This window comes from Amblyraja radiata, chromosome 32 (genome assembly GCF_010909765.2).
Source record: "Amblyraja radiata isolate CabotCenter1 chromosome 32, sAmbRad1.1.pri, whole genome shotgun sequence".
Lineage (NCBI taxonomy): Eukaryota > Metazoa > Chordata > Chondrichthyes > Rajiformes > Rajidae > Amblyraja > Amblyraja radiata.
The window spans coordinates 15,082,989-15,105,313 of NC_045987.1; the positions used below are offsets into that span (position 1 = coordinate 15,082,989).

A 22,325-nucleotide genomic window follows, 5' to 3' on the forward strand; every position below is an offset into this window, starting at 1 on the left:
GGGTATGGGAGAAATAAACATATCAAGAACTCTTATTGTTAACGGAATAGACCTAAAAGTATTTGGAGAGTGTTATAATAGGAACAAATTTAGCTACATTAATCATCTCTTCCATTAATTCAAAAGGTTGGACAGCATTTCCTTTCTGAAACGTGCAAATTATAAGATCCTGAGGGGTCTTGACATGGTGGAGAATATGTTTCCATTTGAGGGAGAATCTACAACTTTAAAAAAAATAAGGAGATGCTGTTTTAAGAAGGGATGAGACTTATTCATTTATTTTTAAGTGGGTTTGGAGTCTATGGAACTCTCTCCCTCAAAGGATGGTATGAGCAGAGTAATTTTGAGTATTTCGGAGGCAGACGTAGGTAGGATCTTGATAAGCAAGGAGGTGAACAGTTACATGAATAAATGGGAATGAGTTGAGGTTACAAACAGACAGCAGAGAGGATTTAATGGGCCTCCCCCTGCTCGTATTAGTAAGTTTATGAAAACTTAATATATTTTAGGACTCAAGCTGTTTTCCTAATTTCATATGTATTTCCATTATTTTTACTGTCATTGGTGCTATGCTATTTTATTATTAGCTATAGTGAATTTAGCTTAATTTTATTAAGCTAATATTCACCAACGTTTTATCTTCCTTCTTAAATAAGGGTATTAACATTAACTGTTCGCCAGTACTCTGCAACTGAACCTTTTACTGATAATGTTTTATTGTTTTGTAATCTGCTATTACTTTCGTAGATTAAAATGTGTATATGTAAACCATTTGGACAAGGGATTGTATTGTCTTTGAGTTTGATTAGGTTAGCTAAAGTCTAAAGTTAATATTTCTTTTTTTTAATTTTAAATGCTGTGGTATTACATTTAGTTTCATCTTCTGTTGTTCCATTGACCTGACCTATCTCCCTGATCAATAGCAAAGTAAAGTAATTATTTAATGTTTCTGCTATTTCACAATCTATCTTTGATTTTATGCTGGCTGTTTCCAGTGGCCCTATTCCCTTCCCAACATTTCTTCTTATATTTATCTGCCCAATGAATGTTTTATCCTTGATAATTTGTTTTTTTTTAGTTACCATTTCCATTCCAAGTATTTTGGACTTCTTTCATAATCTCTGTGTTCTCTCTTGTTGTGCTCTCTGCTGTGTTGTGGGTTCTTACTATACAGTTCTTTCATTGCCCTCTATTTTTTCCCCTTAATTTATCATGGGATACAGAAATCATTATAAGTATCAAATGTATCATTTTTCACCAGTGTAAGGAATTAGCTTTAAATAAAATGCAGTCTACAACGTAACTTAAAACTGGTTTTAAAGGGAAAATTCTCGTACCCAAACTAATTATCTTTTAAGGTCATTTATACATCAGTATAATCAAATAAACCTGTGCAGTTAAAGCAAATTTTATTTATTAAAAGATCCAACTGATTTTTTAATTATATTTCATTAATTTAAAATATGTGTATTCTCATTAAATGTTTCCAATAATTTTGTTTCTCGTTCAAGGAAAAGTAAATCTGACATTTAATTTGAGCAACTGATGCTGTAAGAGAGACCTGTTCAAAAATGTTTCAGGAATAAGGAATACAGACATTCTGGCAAACATTGCTGGAAATTATACAAAATACACAAATTTCAGATTTTTTTACATATTTATTTTAAATATTTAATCAATTCTACTTTAATCATGCCATATTCCTTATTTTGGGTGAAATATTCCATGTTCTAGCAAACTACTGTTGGGGCCAAAAGCTTAGAATTTTCCCTTCATTCTTTGCAGATTATACCCTCATTGTTTCTAAATCATCTCCCCATGGACATAATGGATCCTTTTTCACACTGTGAAGAACATATTGTCAAAAATAATTTGTGGATTCCTTTTATTCACTATTCCAATGAGAAACGCATGTTTGACATCTTCATAACTAGAATCTCTCAATGTGCATGTAACTCTATAAATCCTTTATCATTGGTCCAAAGGGGATCACTGTTATTAAGGGGCAGACGAGGGTGGATCCTAGGGTGGATTTGGCATAAATCTAGAATTTGCTGTGTGACAGATGCGGGAAGATCTTTCATTCCGTTTCATCACTGGATTGCACCTGGAATCTAGCAGCCGTCTTGATCATGGCAGGGTTCCCAAAAATTATGCTGTGTAAACAGACTGTCCCATCCTGATGGAAGCGTTTGGACCCCCATCCCCAGCCTCCTGCCCTGTAGAATACCTCAGAAAAGGGAAGTGCAGCCATTTATTTATTTTACTTAGTGCTTTAAAGCTCTCCTTGAATAATTTCTGATTCCTTTTAATTATTTAAAACAATTTTAACCATTTAAATGTCAAAGCCCTCAACAGGTTTTAGAGAAGGCATTCCCACCCTCATCTCCTGTCAAGTCATTCTGGGGCCTTGGCCTCAGCAATATGACTCCCAAGACCATACTACACCTTGTCGGATGCCGCGGAGTGTCTGAGACAGCTCAAACACCCCTCTTAAGAAGGCCCAAATACCTGTTGGCTGTGGAGTCAAGTAACCAATCGCATTTGTTTCCCTTGAAACCCAAGTCTTTGATAAACATTATTTGCTTTGAAAAGAATGCAATTTAACATGTCGCAGTCTGATGCTTGCACGCCTATGAAATAATTGGGGTCAAAAATATTGTTGCTGCACATATAGTATTCATGGCAGACTGTAATTTGCTACAACAATAGTTGAGGCTAATATAAATGTACATAGGTTTTAGCTGGTTAAGTACATGAGGAAGAAAAATATGTTAATAGAGGAGGAAGAAGTGGTAATATGGAAGGAGGCTCGTGCATCTGTGTAGAATGGCTAATTTTCTCTTAAATTTGCTTACTTGAACACTCATAGACCAAGTGGCAAAGGTACCATCAGAGTGTCGTTGAGTGGAGATTTCCAGGAGCTAGACCTAGCAATGATGAATGAGCAATGGTATATTTCCTTGTTCAAAAAATCAAACTGCTGCAAGAACTCAGCGGATCAAAGCAGCATCTGCGGGGGCAAAAGGATGGTCGTCATCTATATCCTTCCATGTCTTTCCTGTTCAAGTGTCTGTCTAAATGTCTCCTCCCACTCACAGTAATTGTATTTGAGGAGGTGTTGGAAGCAGATGCCATCATAATGAGAGATCATCTACTCTGTGTAAAAAACCTCCGCCACAAATATCCTTAAAAATCATAACATCTTCCCTCTTCCTTCCTCTCACCATGAACCTATGGCCTTTTTTTGACATCCGTACTACAGGAAAAATATTCCAACCATCTTTACTATTCATACCTCATAATTTTATGATGAATCAAACTTTTTTTCCAATGGCAAGTACCTCAGGAGTAAGTCAAAATGAACCTTCAACTCAGTTGCAAATGCCTCAGCCTTGTCTTCTGTACTGATATGTTGTGCTTCAGAATTGTTACGATTGGGACACAAAGCGCTGGAGTAACTCAGTTAGTCAGGCAGCACCTCTGGAGCACATGGATAGGCAACATTTTGGATCCCGGTTCAGTTTGGTTCCTTGTGTCCATATTTGTTAAGAATGGGGATTTTCATGAGATCGCCACCTCCCATTTGTTTCATCATCTAGCACCATTTACAAATTAATAGTTTTGATTTGATCAGGCAATTGTAGAATTGCTGAATTCTGTCCAATGCACAGAATTACGTCCTCTGCTTTGCTAGCATATAGTTTTGTGTTGTAGTTTCCCCAAGATAGCAATTCATTTTACATAGATCGGAGTGGTTACCTGTGTGGTAATGGGAATGTGAAAGAAATACTGAACCATGAAATTGTGGAAAACAATTTTTTTCTTGTTGTTGAGCCATGGCTATCATGATCAACTACGTTTTTGAATTGTTGAAACTGTTGTGAATCCATGTTAAATAGGAAGAAGGTAATGCTACCTGATGGATGATGTTCCCAGAGTGAAGTTGGCACATAATCTCCAGACATTTTTTTTGATGATTATACCATTGGGAAGATATACATCAGCAACAGATGATTGATAAAGACAATATCAAGCAAGAAATTTCAGATGCTTAAAATTCCTGCAACTTAAAATATGTTCCATTTCTAAATTTCCCTGAAACGTTATGTCAGATTTTTCCTTCCCACAGAGGCTGTTTGATCTGCTACATTCTTTGTTTTTATCCCTTTTTGGCTCACCTACTGACTACTGCAAATCTAACGTAGCAACTACGTTCATCCGGTTTTAGCTAGGTTAACCATTGGAGGAGCTGTAGACAGAAATTCTCTCATCCAGAGTATATTCTGAACCCATACTACACTCTATTATTTTTCCATCTGGTGTTATGCATGTAGTACTTATCCATGAACTGAAGCAGAGCATACCATCTGAAGAAGGGTCTCGACCCGAAACACCACCCATTCCTTCTCTCCAGAGATGCTGCCTGTCCCGTTACGTTATTCCAACTTTTTCTGTCTATCTTCGGTTTAAACCAGCATCTGTAATTTCTTCCTACACATACAGCATAGGAGGTAGTCGAGGCTGAGACTATCCCATCGTTTAAGAAACAGTTAGACAGGAACATGGATAGGACAGGTTTGGAGGGATATGGACCAAGCACAGGCAAGTGGGACTAGTGTAGCTGGGACTGTTGGCCGGTATGAGCGAGTTGGACCGAAGGGCCTGTTTCCACACTGTATCACTTTATGACTCTATAACTCCATGACCCTATGACTCTAAGAACTTGGCATTATCCAAACACAACAGCAAAATAATAAGCTGAACTGAAAAAAAAACTTTTTATTACAGCTGGACCAAAACATTGATGTTAATAAAGCTAAGGGAACTGTCTGACAAATAACTAGACTGATTATACTTTTACAACTACTGAAGCATTAACCAAGCTGCACTTATTACATTCGTTTACAGACCTTTAAACAAACTGATAGAGGCTAGATGTGCGACCAGGGAAGATTGCCTCATTTATTTATTATCAGTAAGCTGAGATGTTTGGCGTGGGTTTCATGGACAGCCTAGTAGACCGAATAAGGTGAAGATGATGAACTCATATGCATATTGGGATGATAGGAACTGTCAAGGTGGGTGGGTGGGAAAGTAGTAATTCAAAGTAACGAGGCAAAGTTAACATGGTTATGTGAAAGAGTAATCATGTTTGATAAATTTATTGGAATTCTTTGAAGTAAATTCTGATGTGAATGTGGATAAAGCAGAATGAGTCCTTACTCATGTATGATACATGATAATATGATACTTATGATACTTAGATTTCCAGAAGGTTTTTGATAAGCTGCCACATCAAAAGTTATCCGCGCTGGTGAACGGCTGCGGCTCGCCTGCAGTCCGTTTGTCTTTACTTTTTTGTGTTGTTTTTTTTCGTTTTGTCTAGTTAAGTTTTTGGTTTTTAGGTTGTGTTTATGTGGGGGGGGGGGGGGGTTGAAACGTGGCTTGCTGTCTCTCCCTTCGGGGGAATGCGACTTTTTTGTCGTATCCCCCTTCTCTGCCTCCGTCTGCGCTGAGGCCTAATGGCGGAGCTGGCGACCTCGAGACTCCGGAGGCAGCCAGTCAGGACTCACCCTGGGCTCGCTCCCGTGAGGGCGGCCCAGCTCGGGGCTGGAACGGCGCTCCCGTGAGGGGCTGTGACGCACCCGTGAGGGCGGCCTGGCGAGGGGCTGAGACTTTCCCGTGAGGGGCTGTGGCGCTCCCGTCGGAGCGGCCCAGCTCGAGGGTGGAATGGTGCTCCCGTCGGAGCGGCCCAGCTCGAGGGTGGAATGGCGCTCCCGTCGGAGCGGCCCAGCCCGAGGGTGGAATGGCGCTCCCGTCGGAGCGGCCCAGCCCGAGGTGGAATGGCGCTCCCGTTGGAGCGGCCCAGCCCGAGGTGGAATGGCGCTCCCGTCGGAGCGGCCCAGCCCGAGGTGGAATGGCGCTCCCGTTGGAGCGGCCCAGCCCGAGGTGGAATGGCGCTCCCGTCGGAGCGGCCCAGCCCGAGGTGGAATGGCGCTCCCGTTGGAGCGGCCCAGCTTGAGGGTGGAATGGCGCTCCCGTCGGAGCGGCCCAGCCCGAGGTGGAATGGCGCTCCCGTTGGAGCGGCCCAGCCCGAGGTGGAATGGCGCTCCCGTCGGAGCGGCCCAGCTCGAGGGAGGAACGGCACTCACGTGAGGGCGATCCGGCTCGGGGCTGGAACGGTGCTCCGGTGGCTGGGACGGCGTTCTGGCGGCTATGACCTGAGTCCTGGGTTGAGCCGCGGGCCGGCGGCTGCGTCCGCTGGACTGGAGGGCGGCAGCTTCGACCACCCCGGGCCGCGGTGTTTGAGCCGGCCCGTTTGCGGGGTTCGGTGAGCCGCGGGACTGTTTGTGCCATCGCCCGGTGGGGAATCGCCTCAGCGCAAAGGGAGAAGAGGAGGGAAGAGACTGCAGCCCTAAGATTTTTGCCTCCACCACAGTGAGGAGGTGCTTGGAGGACTCACTGTGGTGGATGTTAATTTGTGTTTAGTGTTGTTTATTATTGTATGACTGCAGGCACGAAATTTCGTTCAGACCGTAAGGTCTGAATGACAATAAAGGAATTCAATTCAATTCAATTCAATATTGCAGAAAATAAAAGCACATAATATAGGTTAAATATGGGCATGAATAAGAGATCGGTCAGTTAAAGGAAAGAGTCTGGATGAACGAGTCCTTGTCTGGATGGCAAGATGTAATGGGTGATGTGCTGCTGGGAATGTTGCTCTGATCTTAATTTTTTACAATTTATATAAATGACGGATGAAGAAACTGATGGCGAAGTAGCAGAATTGTATTTACCTTCACCACTACCTCTGGCAGTGGGGTCCAGTCATTCACCACCCACTGTGTAAAAAAACTAACCCCGCACACCTTCATTAAACTTTGTCGCTTACACCATAAAGCTATGCCCTCTAATCTTTGATATTTCCACCATGGGAAAAAGGTTCTGACTGTCTACCTTTTTCAAAAAGCAAAAAGGTCCCTGTTACCATCTGCTAGCTGCCAGCCCTTTCAGTCACTTCGTCCCGGGCCTGCACCATACCCACACCGTCGCAGCATGCCACCAGCCATCCCTTATTTGGGAGTGAGAAAGTTGGCAACCCTACTCACACTTGACTGATGTACATTCCAACTTTTGTTGTGGATCATAGTTTGAATGCCATCATGGAGCAAGCAGGGGATATAACACATTTTGGAGGCAATGCATATTTGTGATAACAAACAGAAATTCACAGGACAGAATGTGTATTAAAGTTGAATAATTAAAAGTGAATTGATATTATTAAACTCTTGTTTTGTTATTGTTGGAATGAGTATTAATTTACATATTTCAGTATTGCAATACATATTCTACAAATTAAGTATACATACTGAATAAAATTGTACTGCAAAGCTTACTCAAACAGAAACTGACTGTATAACTTCTATTTGACTATTTTGTCTGGTTACTGGGTGACATGGCCCATCCCAGCCCTGAATACTGCTCCAGGCAATCAGTTGGATTCTGTGTTTAGTCTTTGATCAGCATTCAACTATCAGATTAGCATATGCACACACTCATCCTGCACTTTATCCTCTTAATAAACTTTCAAACTCCCCCCACTGCTGTTCAACAGAGCAATCAGCCACTGCCTGAACCAATCCCCTACTCATTCCACTGCTGAATACCAAGTACGTGTGCATGCTGTGTAATTGCTCTTTGACTATTCCTACAGGAGCGATTCCTACCCGTTTGATGCAGTCCGTTTTTGACAGCCGTTCTAGGATCAGCTTTGCCCAGAGTGTATTGGGAATATCCTGCAAAGCAAAAGAGAATTGCAAAGAGATGAGAGGGTGAATATTCAGAGCGAAGTTCAAAAAGAATTCCAAAGCCCCTACATGATTAGGCTGAAGGAGAAAAGTGAAAAGAATCGGTAGGCACCTTTTTTTGACAGTTACTGGGTCCCAGTGGTGGTTTGGCCCGAGACCCGTGGTCCAGCGCAGTGGGAGTATGGACTCGCTGCTTTTAGTCTCACTGTCTGTTTGTGGTGGATCGTGCTGGTTGCTGCAGCAGCTAGTGTCTGCTTCATCCCTTTGAAGTGTAACATTGACAGAAGTTACAGACTCATTTTGTGCAGTCCTGCTGCACCAAGAGAACTATTAAAATTGGTTTTGGAGTTTTCAGAATATCCGGGAAAAAAGTTAGTAAATATGTCCAAATTGGTTTCTATTCATACCTACAATTTTCAGCCACTGTTTTGTAATTTCCAGGACAAGGAGGATACATAAGAAATATCTGTAAGATCCAATTTATATGCAGTGAAGGAACAAATTAACCAGAGACCATTGTCAGACCTAAAAGTGGGGTTAGAAATTTATCTTCTCTGATTATCATCATTTATCCTGTTTATTAACCACATTAACCTGGGTAAAATTCCAATAATAAATATTAGAACAGAAATCATTTTAACTGCATTGCCTCTCAAAATATTACTCTTCCTGCGCTCTTCTCCTCCTCACAAAGCCGCAATCTGCAAAATTATTTCTTCTCAATTATAATGAAATGTGTATGATATTTAAATACTCCATGGAAATTATATTATCACATGCAGCATCAAAACACACTGCTGCTTGAGGTATAATCCATGAAGTGTGATTATGATTATGATTATATGTTTTTATTTCTCAATTTAAACTCAAAATAAATGTTTTAGATTTTACACTTTTTTTTGCCAATCCAATTGTCTTCATGTTTAAGAAACTATACAAAGATTAATTGCACGCACTTATGCACTTAGTACAGGAAAAATGTAAATTTAACTTTTAACATAGTTCACTCATAATCTGAAAAAAATTGAAATAATCACCTCAAGAATTTGACAATCATTCCATTGTATAGAAGACTGACCAGTGAAGGAAATTAATTAATAAATTGAAGTTTTGAGGAGCCAGTGAAATGCTAATTTTCTCCATAAAATGTTATCTATCACTTGAGGAACTGGCGAGCCTGTGGCATTTCTAAAGTAATCTATTCCACTGTACTTATAACTTAAAGATGTAAAAAAATTTGGTAATGGACATAGCGCACAACTACAGGGAGACCAGACATACCTATGGAAATTGCAGAATAAAAACTACTATTATTTCTTGAAAAAGCTGACCTTTGCCTGCAACTTTCTTAAACATATGCATACCATTCCTATTACCCAGATACATCCAATACCATTCTTAGGGCAGATGAGCAAAGCTTGATCACAGAGAGGAGCTTTCTAAAAAGAGGAAATATATTTCTCTAACATAGAAATTTAGGAACGATCATATGGAGCTTTATAATGGGCTTTACAACTGAATGCATGATTTTCATTGGTGAAGTGATTAAAATTGGAGTTGATACAGACTCTACGATTGGAGGAGCACAGATATTTTGGTGGGTACCAGGTTAAAAGACTACACAGATAGGTAGGTATAAAACTATGGAGGATTTTAAAACAGGGATGACAAAACTGAGTTACATAAACAAGACACACTGTAAATCAGTTTGCTCAGAGGTGAAGAACATTTATATTATATTACTCTTATTTGAACTAATGAGAGTTGTACAAAGGTATTTTGACTCACTTAAAAGTTGATCTAAAATTTGAAGCACTAGCTAATTACCTGCAAGAAAAATCCATTGATAAGGCTCTACAGGGTAGGGTGCTCTGGAAGGTTAGATTGTATGGGATCCTGGAAGAGCTGGCTAACTGGACACGGAATTGGGTTCATGGAAGGAAGTAGAGTGCGGTAGTGGAAGGTTGTTTTTCACTGGACACCTGTGACTTGTGATGTACCTCAGCGATCAGTGCTGGCACCTCAGGGATCAAAGGCATGATTAGTACGTTTGTAGTAGGTGGTATCATATACAGTGAAGGTAGACACAAAATGCTGGAGAAACTCAGCGGGTGAGGCAGCATCTATGGAGAAAATGAATTGGCGACGTTTCAGGTCGAGACCCTTCTTCAGATACAGTGAAGATGGTTATCAAACTTAACAGGATTTTGATCAGCTGGGCAAGTAGGCTAAGGAATGGCTAATTGGGTTTAATGCAGATAAGAGTGAGATGTTGCATTTTGGGAAGTCAAACCAGTGCAGGACATTCACATTGTATGGTAAGGCCCTGAGGAGCATTGTAGAGTAGAGGGATCTAGGAGTGCAGATACATGATTTCCTAAAAGTGGCCTCACAGGTAGATTGGGTGGTAAAGAAGACTTTTGGTACATTATTCTTCATCATTCAGGCTATTGAGTATAGAAGTTGCAACGTTACATTATAGTTGTACAAGACATTAGTGAGCCTGCATTTGGATTATTGTGTTCAGTCTTGGTCACCCTGATATAGGAAAGATATCATTAAGCTGGAAAGAGCGCAAAGAAGACTTACAAGGATGTTGTCAGGACTTGAGGGCCTGAGCTATAGTTAAAGGTTGGGCAGGACCAGATTATTATATGGAGTTTAGGAGGCTAATGGATGATCTTGCAATTGTGTAATCATGAGGGGAATAGATAGGGTGACTGCATTGAGTCTTTTAGCCATGGTAGTGGAATCAAGAAGCAGAAAACATTGGTTTAAAGTGAGAGGAACTAGATTTAATAGGAACTTTGAGGGACAACTTTCTCGCTTTCTCACGAGGATGGTGGGTATATGGAACGAGCTATGGTAGGAGATAGTTGACACAGGTACTATAATGCATTTGGACAGGTAAATGGATAGGTAAAGTTTGGAGGGCTTGTGGCCAAATATGGTTAGTGTAAATAATCCATTTTGGTCAGCAAGGATGAGTTGGGCAAAGCAGTCTGGCTATTAAACCAATAACTCTGATGCACAAATATGCTCACAAATGAAAATCTTTGTATCTTCTCGAGATGCAGGCGAAATCCTGGAGAATTGGAGTAGCCATAAGAAGGGGAGTAGAAATAATCCAGGAAAATATAGGCCGGTGAGCCTCAAGCCTATAGGTGGAAAGTTATTGGAGATGATTCTTTGGGATCGGATCCACTCTTATTAGGAAGATTTGGTTGATTAAGAATGTCAGCATGGCTTTGCCTGCGGCAGGTCATGGCTTACAAACTTGATTGAGTTTTTTGAGGAGATGCAGAAGGTGATTGATGAGGGTACAGCAGTGGATGGTGTTGATATGGATTTTAGTAAAGCATTTGATAAAGTCCCTCATGGTGGGCTGATCCTGAAGATTAATAAGCTTGGGGTCCATGGTGACGTGGTAGTTTGGATTCAGAAAGGGCTCACTCTTAGAAGACAGAGGGTTGTGGTAGAAGGTTGTTATTCTGGCTTCAGGTTTGTGGAGTTGTGCTAAATCCTCTGTTGTTCATTATATATATATATAAATGGCTTGGACATAAATGTGGACGGGTTGACTGATAAGTTTGCAGAAGTAGAACATATAACAGTACAGCACAAGAGCAAGGCTAGCGATCGTCTACAATTTCTGTGCCAAACATAGAGCCATAGTCGTGAAATATGGAAACAGGCTCTTTGGCCCAACTCGACCATGCCAACCAAGATGCCCCATCTAAGCTTGTCTGATTTGCCTGTGTTTGGCCCGAATCCCTCTAAACCTTTCTTATCCATGTACCTGTCTAAGTGTCTTTTACATGTTGTTATAGTATCTGCCTCAACCACCTCCCCTCGATCTATATACCCCTCACTCACCGAGTGAAAAGGTTGCCTCTCAGGTTCCTATTAAATTTTCCCCCTCTCACCTTAAACCCATGTGCTTTGATTCTTGATTTCCCTACTGTGGCTAAAAGAATCTGTGTATTCAACCTATCTGTTCCAATATAAACATGATGCCAAGATGTTAACATTACCTGTCTGCACCTGATCCATATCATGAAAACATGAAAATTGACAGAAATGCGGACACTGAGGTAGGCTGTCAAAGTTTACAGTGGGATATAGGGCAGCTACAGAAATGAGCCGAGAAATAGGAGAAAGAATTGAATTTAAGCAAATGTGAATTGTTGCACGTTGGGAGGCAAGGGGAAAATAAACAGTTAATGTCAAGACCCTGAACAGCATTGATGTACAAAGGGATCATGGAATCTAAGTACATAGCTCCCTGAAAGCAGCAACACAATTGGATTGATCGGTAAAGAAGGCTTATGGCACACTTGCCTTCATTGGTCAGGGCATTGATTATAAGTCAGGCAGTCATGTTGCAGCTTTGTAGGGCTTTGTATAGGACACACATGGAGTATTATGTGGAGTTTTGATCATCCCATTACAGGAACGATGTGAAGACTTTGGAGAGGGTGCTGATGAGATTTACCAGAATGCTATTTGGACTAGTGTATTTGCCAAAAAGAGAGGTTGGACTTACTTGGGATGTTTTCTCTGGAGCATCAGAGGCTGAGGGGAGATCGGCTGGATGTTTATAAAATTATAGGAGGCATACATAGGATAGATAGTCAGAATCTTTTTCCACAGGGTGGAAATATCAATAACTAGAGTGTATAAATTTAAGGTGAGTGGGGCAACCCAAACCCTAATGCTAGTTCTTTTTTTCACACATAGGATGGTGAGTGCCTGGGGTGGTGGTAGAAGCAGGCAATAGTGGCATTTAAGAGGCTTTTGTATAGGACAATGGATAAGCAGGGAATGGAGAGATATGGGGTCACAAGCAGGCAAAGAAGATTAGTTTAGCTTGGCATCATATTCAGCACTGACATTGTAGGTCAAAGTGCCTGCCCTTGTGCTGTACTGTTCCATGTTCTAATCTAAACGGTACAACTCAACTGCAGCGAGACGGCAAATGTTGTGATTGGGAGACAACATTTTTTAACTGATTGTTGGAACTCAACAAGTGAACCAGCATCTGTAGAGGTAAAGGGATATTCAATGCTTCAGATCAAGACTCTACATCAGGACCACAAATGCTGCTTGACCCACAGACTTCATCCACCAATTTGATTTTTTGTATCTGTAATTTTTGTAATTAATGTCTTTGTGAAACAAGCCTCCAGGGAGCAATTTTGACACGATACAAAAGCAAGTTGTTGTAGCTGTAATAAGCTTTGAAATTATCATAAGTATGTAATGTTTAAAATCATTCTATTTCAAATCGGTATTTGTGAAAGTGTTTTCTTAATTTGATTTAATTTCTTGACAGAGTGACTATATCGCTCCACAGTGAGAATCTTGTAATAAAAGCTATAGCCAACCAAAACTTTAAAAGAAAAATATATTATAAACTGACATAATTAAGATTTTTTTTTCCAAAAACAAGAACTAGCATGCCAAGAACTAGAAGATAATTAACGCTCCTGCTGCTCTTTAAGGAACTGCCCTACATCATTTTTCCAGAGCGGTCATCTCCCCGAGTAGAATTTTATTCCTCTAATTAGCTCTGAGTATCTTAGTTTTTCATTCACTTCCACACTACCGCATTACTTAAATTAATTTAAATGGATAGCATTTATTATTGAAAAACTGAAGACCAAATTCACAAACTTGGGCGACACCACAGCGCAGTTGGTAGAATTGCTGCCTCCCAGCACCGGCGACCCAGGTTCGGTCTTGACCTCAGGTTCTGCCTTTGTGGCGTTTGCATGTCCCAAAGATGTGCAGGTTTATAGGTTAATTGACCTCTGTAAAATTGCCCCTTTAGGGACTGGATGTGAAATTGCCCCAGTGTTTAGGGACCGGATGTGAAAGTGAGATAACATAGAACTAGTGTGAATGGCCAGTGTGGACTTGTTGGGCCAAAGGAGCCTGTTTCCATGCTGTATCTCTAAACTAAACTCAACTGCACCAAACAAACCAAGGTTCTTAGAATGTAAAATATGAGAAAAATAGCAAGTACGTCAATAGCAGTTTGTTAATAAGAATAGTAAGATTAAACGAGAACTTACCAGTTTGAAGTTTGATCTTTATTTTATGAGGAGGAACGTTGAGGGACTACGTGAAGAACCCCGCCTACGGCGCATGCGTGTCATTCTTCAAAGCAGCGGTGTGAGGTCACAGATAGAAAATAATGACCTAAGATAGTAAGATTATTAAAGAGATACCAGTTTAAGATATGACCATATAAGGGTGGGAGCGGAGGGCACGTAGTCCCTCAACGTTCCTCCTCATAAAATAAAGATCAAACTTCAAACTGGTAAGTTCTCGTTTAATCTTACTATTTTACTTCGGAGTCACGTGAGTGACTTCGTGAAGACTTCAAAGCTCTGTGACCTCATGCCGTGGAACGAGTCCAATTTTCACAACTGCCTTGGTAGTTTGGGAGAAATTGTTACTGGTATTTAAAAAAAACACAATGATACCAACATTTTTAAGCAAAAATTGTAAATAATATTGATTAAATCAATTTATAAACCTTATAAGCTTCAGGTGTAAATTAAATAGAACTCAAAATTTTTCCCCGAAAACGTTTCTTCTTTCCTAACTGGTTTGTTGTAATATGTGCGAAACGTTTTCTCTGATGACCATCCTGCAGTTCTGAGGATATTGTCCATCGGTACCTCCAGGCGATTAGCTGCTGATGTAGATGCAGCCCTGGTGGAGTGAGATTTGAATACATTAGTGTCCACTCCTGCCTGAACTAAGCAATATCTCAGCCACCGTGAAATGGTCTGAGTCGAGACTTTATGGTATGGCTTCTTATGGCTAATTAAAAGAGCCTTTTCATTGCCTCTGATAGCCTTCGTTCTGTCCATATATAACATGATGTGTTTTACTACACAGAGACGTTCATCCTGTGGATAGGCTATGAACTCTATCACCTGACCCGCTGATCCTGGTCTATTGTGCTTAATAAGGCCCTGGATCATGAAAATCAGCCTTCCTGTCGCCTCCGTCAAGTTATCCAATCTTAACTTCTGTAATGACTGGACCCTTTGCGCTGTGACCAGCGCCATAAGCATAACCATTTTCATAGTTAGATAGTTTAGCGGTAATGCCGTAGCCGGTGACCAATTCCGTAACATTTTTTAGGACTACGCTTACATCCCAGATTTTGCTATATCTAGCCCTTGGTGGGTTAGTGTTAAAGATGCCTCGTAGCAGTTTTATTACTAGAGGATGTGAGCCGACACCCTGTCTTTCTGTGCCTTCCCATAAATAACTGGACAAGGCACTCTCTGTGCTGCTGTGATCATGTCCACAGTTCTATCAGATAAACCCATATGCCGAAATGGTTCCTTCAGAGTCTACAACCCAATAAATTTAGATAATTATGGCAAGGATGGCTGTCCCCAGTCACCGGATGCACCAGCAACTGAGGACTATGTTTTAAAGTAATATATGGTGTAAGCACCAAATCCTGCAGCACCGAGAACCATGGTTGGGTAGGCCAATCAGGTACTATGAGAATCCCAGATGCCGAGTCTAGCTGAATTTTCCGTAGTACCCGATTGATGAGGCAGAAAGGAGGAAATGCATAAATGAACCATTTCCCCCCAGTGCAAAGAGAATGCATCTGTAGCTTCTGCCTCAGGATCTGGTTCCCATGATATATACCTAGGTAACTGATGATTTAACCTGGATGCAAAAAGATCAATATCCGGCCTTCCGTACTTTGCTGTGATATCAGCAAATATCTTTCTGTCTAACATCCATTCCGTATTTTCATTAAATTTTCGTGACCTGGCGTCTGCCACTGAATTAAGTATCCCTGGTAGATACGTAGCCGATAACCAAATATTCCTTTGGATACACCATTCCCAAATATGGTTTGCCAATTCATCACAGGATATTGATATATTTCCACCCATATGATTTATATATGCCACCACCGTGGTATTGTCTATCTGCAATCTAACATGCTGGTTAATCATTCCCGAGCAATAAGATTTTAAACCATAAAAAGCACTCAACATTTCTAAGTAATTTATACCCTTTGTGGTAAGTAGGTTAGTTTCCTGTATATTCCATCTCCCTCCAGAGCTCGAGATGGTATCCGTTGCTCCCCAACCCAGTGCACTGGCATCTGTTTGTAATACCACAGATGGGTTTGGAATAACTATTGGGTTGGAGCTATATATAACATTTTGTTCCCACCATTGTAGTTCTTTTATAGCTCTAATTGTTAGCTCCCCGTAAATTTTGGTAATGCAATCGTCCAAATTGAATGGCAGGAAACGTGGCTATAATTTTCCCAATAATCCTGGCTACCCGTCTAATGGATGGTTTAACGGTATTAATAAGCTCTGTGCAATCCTTTTGGAACTCAGTGGCTTTCCCTATAGGTAAAGTCACTAACATATCAAGTGTGTTAATAGTGAACCCCAAGTAATCAATATTAGTTGCAGGTGTTAATCTTGACTTAATTGGATGGATAATGAATCCCAGCTGTTCCATCAATTTTCTTGTGGCAACCACTGCTCTACTAGCCAATTCATAAGTTTTCCCCACAATCAAGATATCCATTTTAAAATGAGCATATTGTACAAACTTATTAAGTGTTGATAAATCAATAATTATCCGGCAACCCCCATCTTTCTTATGTCTAATGAATATATTTGAGACAAATTCCTGTTGTTCATGTTTGGTTTTTTCAATTACTCCTTTCGTGAACAACCTTTGTATTTCAATTTTTGCTTTAGCTCTGTCTAATTTGGTAAGCATATAAGTTCTGTCCGGTGTATGTTGTACTGGAGGTTCTTGTATGTGTATAAACTCTATAAGATATCCCTTAATACTGCTAAGGATATACCTATCCACAGTTAACTTACACCATGCTTCCAAATGAAATTGCAACCTCCCTCCAAGTTCTGTGCTCCTTATTAATTTTTGAGGCACAGACCCACCTACCTCCATGGTTATCGGTGGTGTTACTTTCTTGGTCTTAACCGAGGTTGCGGAGGGCCTTGAGGTTGAAAGTGGGGTAAATGTTGAAGTGGAGGCTTCCGCATTTTCCATTGTGGGCGTCCCGGGCCAACCCCTAAAAAAGGACGCTGTTGCTGGTTTCCTCTGGCCTCTCTCCAATTTTTCGTACTATACATACTAGTACTTGCTTTTTTAGTCGTCCCATAAGGATGATACCGTTTTCCGACATATCCTTTGGTCGCTTTTATTAGGCCCAACGTTTTGGCCTCTTCCTCCAAATCTTTGACCTGTTTTGATAGGTCACCCCCAAACAACAAATTTTGAGGTTTTATGGCTTTCTGTTTGCACAGGATTGCAAATTTTAGGTCTAACGTTGGCTGAATAGCCCCTTTCCTGATGTTGTTCAGTTCAAATTGAACATTGCAAAACAGTGCTAAATCGTCTTTCATGTCATTGGACATATCCACATTTTCCAGCGTACGGGCCAAAGCTGTTATACCCGCCGAGAGTCCTTTACTAGCATTCTGTATTTTTATATCCAGACTCCGAATATCCTGCCCCACGTGTCTCCAAATGCTTCGGTTCACCTTGGGTACATTCAGAGCCGCACAATTTCGCGGAGGTAAATGTCTTGCCCATACCTCAGCTAAGGTATCAGTTTTGAGGTGATGGGTCGTCATATAATCAATGCTGGCCGCCATCCTGGCCTCTAGGTCTTTTCCAGTTTCTTCTTGCTGGAAATATGTGTGCACCATGTCCAGCAACTGTGTTCCCTCATCCTCCATATGGGAACGTGGCTCTGACTCTTGTTCAGAGTCCGAGTCAGGCAGCCCTTGAACACCCTCTTCAGATGAGGATGATATGTCCAGCAGCCTTTTCTGGCTATGCTCTGAGGGACTTACACCTGTATGTGTGCGGCTTTTATCCAATTTCTGGAGCCTGACACTATGGAGATGTTCCTCCCACAACCGCTCCAGCCGACTTTCGTGCTCTCCCGCACTAGTCGCTCGCGGGTGTTTCTTTTTAGCCCACCGCTCCTGCCGACTTTCGTGCCCTCGGGCACTAGTCGCACGCGGTTTAAATCGCAACTCGTCGCCATGCCTACCGGCTCTGGTTGCTCCCGGCCGCTGCAAACGCCGTTTTTCGCCGTCCCGGTACTCCTCCAAACAGATAGATGACGGCCCCACATGCTGCAGCCACTCGTACTGTTTTCCGAGCTCTGCAGATGCGATCGCTGCCGGCTGCTCTATGCCCTGCAGCTGGTCATCATCACTGCTATACAAGTAAGTATTTACCGGCGATTTTTCGGGCTCACTTTCCCAGCGGTTCGTTTTGCGGTTCGCCTTCCCGCCCGGTCTAGAATTAGTTTTTCCCGGCGCGGGGTTTGAATCTGGCACAGCTGGCTCAACGCAAACTGCCTGTGCCGTCGGCTGCTGCTGCGGGTCCCCGGCACCTTTACCGCCGACATCCTGCAGCTTCTTCACAGCCTTTCTGCGTCCTCTATCCATTCCTAAAAAACGGTGAAAATGCAGAATCACTTACCTGCCGTCGACCGGCTTGTTAACTCTCCCGTTCAAGGGGACGTTCTCCCCAGGTCCGACACGTTCAATGCGTGTATGCGATATGACACGCATGCGCCGTAGGCGGGGTTCTTCACGAAGTCACTCACGTGACTCCGAAGTAAAATGAATAGATTATGAAGCAATTTGTGCCCACAAACTGCAAAACCAGGAGAACTTTCAAGTTTAGGCTGAAATGACAAATGACATCCGTGCAACAAGACTACCAAAAAAAACAACAAATTTTCAACGTCTAACCACTATCCCTTCATTATCAACAACATTACCGTTAACAAATGCCTTACCTACCATATCACTGGAATCACCATCGACTAGAAATTGAATTGGACCTACCATATAAATTTTGTGGCAACAAGAGCAAACTGAATATTTGCTGTATCTGCAAATTGCTCACCTCCCATAGCTTACATATATCCACAAAGCACAAGACAGGAAAGTAAATCGATATCTTCCACTTCTCTAAATGGGCGCAACTAAATAAAACATGCTCAATGCCATCCATGACAAAACAGTCAGATTGAATGGCATTTTATTCTTATTCAATCCCTCACCACAAGCACATCACTGTTCCACAGGGTCTCCCTACAAGATAAAAAGCACCAACTTCCTAATGCTTCCAAAACAGCACCTTGCAAAACCCATTACTTTACCTGACAATAAGGTGCATGGGCACATCATAAACTCTAAGCTCCATTTCAAGTCACACATTATTGTAAATTGAACAATATTGAATAGGAAATGTATTACAATTCTTTCATTATCACAAGGTTAATATTTTGGAACAATCTATCTATCAGAATAGTGTTAATACATGGACTTCAGAATTCACACACAATTTCCAAGAACAAGTAGGGTTGGACAACAATGTTGGCCTCCTTGCAACTCCCGTGCTACAAGAATGTTTGGTGCCATGAATGTTAGAATAAGCATTAATATTTGCAAGGAAAAAAAGGCAAGTTTGAAGAACATCAGCCAATATGTGCACATCTGTTTACAGATGAAAAAATGATGTAACAATGCTTACTTGTTACTATCTTAGGGCAAACATCCCAACCTTTTTTCTGTCCATACCTAAAAATAACAGACATAGATTCAAATCTTGAGGGCTGCTAGCACTTTTAAGCATTTGCCTTTTGGGAAAAATTAAACCAAAAAGAGCAACTTATTTATTCGTACGTACATGATATGCTTAGTTGTATTTACACTGGCAATCCTTATAATCTTCAATAATGTAAAGCGTGAAAACAACACATCACGATTGTAGCTTATTTTCAATACCCGAGATTTGGCTTTTAATATCCGAATTTCTTCAGCAGACTCTGATATTACATCTGTCAGCATATCATCCAAAGTGAGGAGGTTTGTGGTTATCTGGTCACACAGCATCTTGGCCTAGTAAATGTAAATACAAAATCTTGAGAATAAAACCAGATGGGAATTTAAGATTACATTTTCATGGTTCTAAAAACTGACTAAGCAATGATATGTTTGGGCAATACCAAAACATAACCTATCAACAAAATTACTTGTATAATTTGTATCATTAATGCCTTTGGATAAGTAAGACATGCAGTTTTTATCCTGAAACTGTACACGGAGTTGCAAAGAGAAATGTGTCACATTCCTGAGTTCTCAATGGTTCTTTAGCATCACAAACAAAAATAAGAGCATATAGAAACAGATTATTAAAGTGAAAATTATAAATCTTAAAGATATTATGAATGAAGCATAGAAGCTGACTGCTTGTTATATATTTAAAATGAAGAAAGTTTATATATATAAAAACCAAAAAATAGTGGAAATACTTAGCAACATCTGTAAGAGTTGGTTTCTAATCTATGTCTTTTTATTATTTTTCTATCAGATTTAATTTATCTGCAATAGTTAACTTTTTGAGGAAATGTAGACAATTAGGTTTCAGAATAATAACATTATAGATAGATTCCATTGAGAAGTATTGTGGAATTAGACGAAATTAAGCAAATATTTCTATGAAGGAAAAGAGAACGAATTCCAGAAACCACAAGGCATCTAGTTGTAAACTTTGTCACATGAAACTAAGAACAACATGAATTATCAACTCATAGAAACTGCAGCATTAAAATAGGCTGTACAGCACATTAAACTAGCTCTTCTTCTTCAACCACTTCTTGATTCACTAATCCAACTTCAATTTTTCATTCATTATATTATTTTCCTTCATCATATTATTTTTCAAACTGTTATCAAATTTATGTCTTAAATTAGGTTATCATTCCTGAGGTAGAAATTGGCGCTGCTTACATCTGCTTTTCGAATTTTAAAAAAATCAACAAATTTGTATTGCTCTGTCATGCTTTTCAAAGTCGTCTGAAATGTATTTAATTTCTTTATTAAAACTCACTAAGCAATATTAGATAGCAGTGTCCACAGTAGATTCATATCCAGTCCCTTCATGTTTTTTGTGGATTACAGTGAGCCAAGTAATGATCATTACTGAAAACTTCCCTACTTTTATATATTTTTTAATTACCTCACTACAAAACAAAGAGCAAGAACGATCCACAGAATTTTCAAAGGTGATGGTTTTTCTTCTCTTCTTTACCCCTTTAGCCTATCCCACGTTTTCTCCAAACATCAGAAGAATTACACCTGATACTTGGTGGAACACCTTAATTATTATGTTACCATGTCATTTTAGTGGTTGATAATTTTTAGCAGCATTTCATTGATTGTTATTTCTGGGAGCCTGTAAACCTACACTAAAATGTTATGATTAAAACCTCAAATTAAGATGATGTACTATTTGAATCTCAATCGTAACAAGGTTATAATACAACACAAAATAAAGAATAGCACTCCATTCAATTTCAGGAAGACTGGGATGAATTATTGAAGATTTTATCTCTCCGCATTGAGGGAGAGAAGGCATCGCCTCTGCCAAATTAAAGAATTGGCATTTAAACTTTAAAGAATTAAAGTTTTACAGAATCGAACAGCCAATTTTATATAAACATATCAAATATTCATACAATTAAAAATAATAAAATATTGGAATAAATCACTGTAGACAGTCATTTTGATAAATCCATGGGGTATACAAAAATTACCAAGAATCGCAGTCTCATTTCTAAATAATATTGAACCTCTATAAGCAACATTTGAAAAAAAAATTCACCCTTAATGCAAATTATTTTACTTTTACAAATAGTTTAAACTTAGGATTCACTTACGATAGAATGTTTCCCTGAAACAGGAGGGCCCAGCAGAAAAATCCGGGGAACTATTCAGGATTTAGAAAAAAATGTTAATTCTAATCAATGCAATAAACAAAAATTAGTGCTTCAAGCAAATGTTTGGCAAATAACATTTAAATAAACATATTCATGCCTATTTACTATCATATATTTGTTAAAAAATATATCTTATTTTGTGTAATAAAACCAGTCTATGTCTGAATTCACACCATAACTGTAGCATCGATGCAAAGTAATTTTACTTGGCATTGATGCGAATGTTCAGTCAGTAAGAGCAAATCTAATTCCATTTCACTCCAGAACCATTCAACTCTGGGGTGACACTAACTATTCCTCGTGGCAGTAAAAAATGGAACATACATCAGTGTAAGTGCAGTTTGATTTGGATTTTTAACAGCTTCATCATAAAGATTCCAATTATTTATTTAAAACTAAAATTACATATTAAGTGGTCACTTTATAAAACTTGATTTTAAGTCACTGAATTTTTGTTTGAGTTGTAAGTGATTGATAGGAATGAAATTAGACTAGACAACCAGCCTCTAGGAATGTTCTTTAATTACTAACGTAATCAACATTATTTAAGCTAGAATATTTTCTATTTTATTTATTTGGCTATATTCTTTAAGATTACTGAGTTTTCCAAATTCTCAAATCAATTTGTTCCACTCCAACAAATGTAATTTCAAAAAAAGATAAAA

The 22,325-nt window shown here is 39.9% G+C and overlaps 1 protein-coding gene across 1 annotated transcript in view; it reads right to left on the reverse strand.

Annotated features, from left to right (window-relative positions):
- Positions 1–22,325, reverse strand: part of ak8 (adenylate kinase 8) — a 111,883-nt gene that overhangs the window by 73,096 nt on the left and 16,462 nt on the right. Inside the window, exons 3-5 of the mRNA XM_033048678.1 lie at positions 21,601–21,650; positions 19,667–19,780; positions 7,734–7,802 (exon numbers count right to left, since the gene is read on the reverse strand). Of these exons, the coding sequence (XP_032904569.1) occupies positions 7,734–7,802; positions 19,667–19,780; positions 21,601–21,650 (233 nt within the window). The remainder of the gene's footprint in view (positions 1–7,733; positions 7,803–19,666; positions 19,781–21,600; positions 21,651–22,325) is intronic.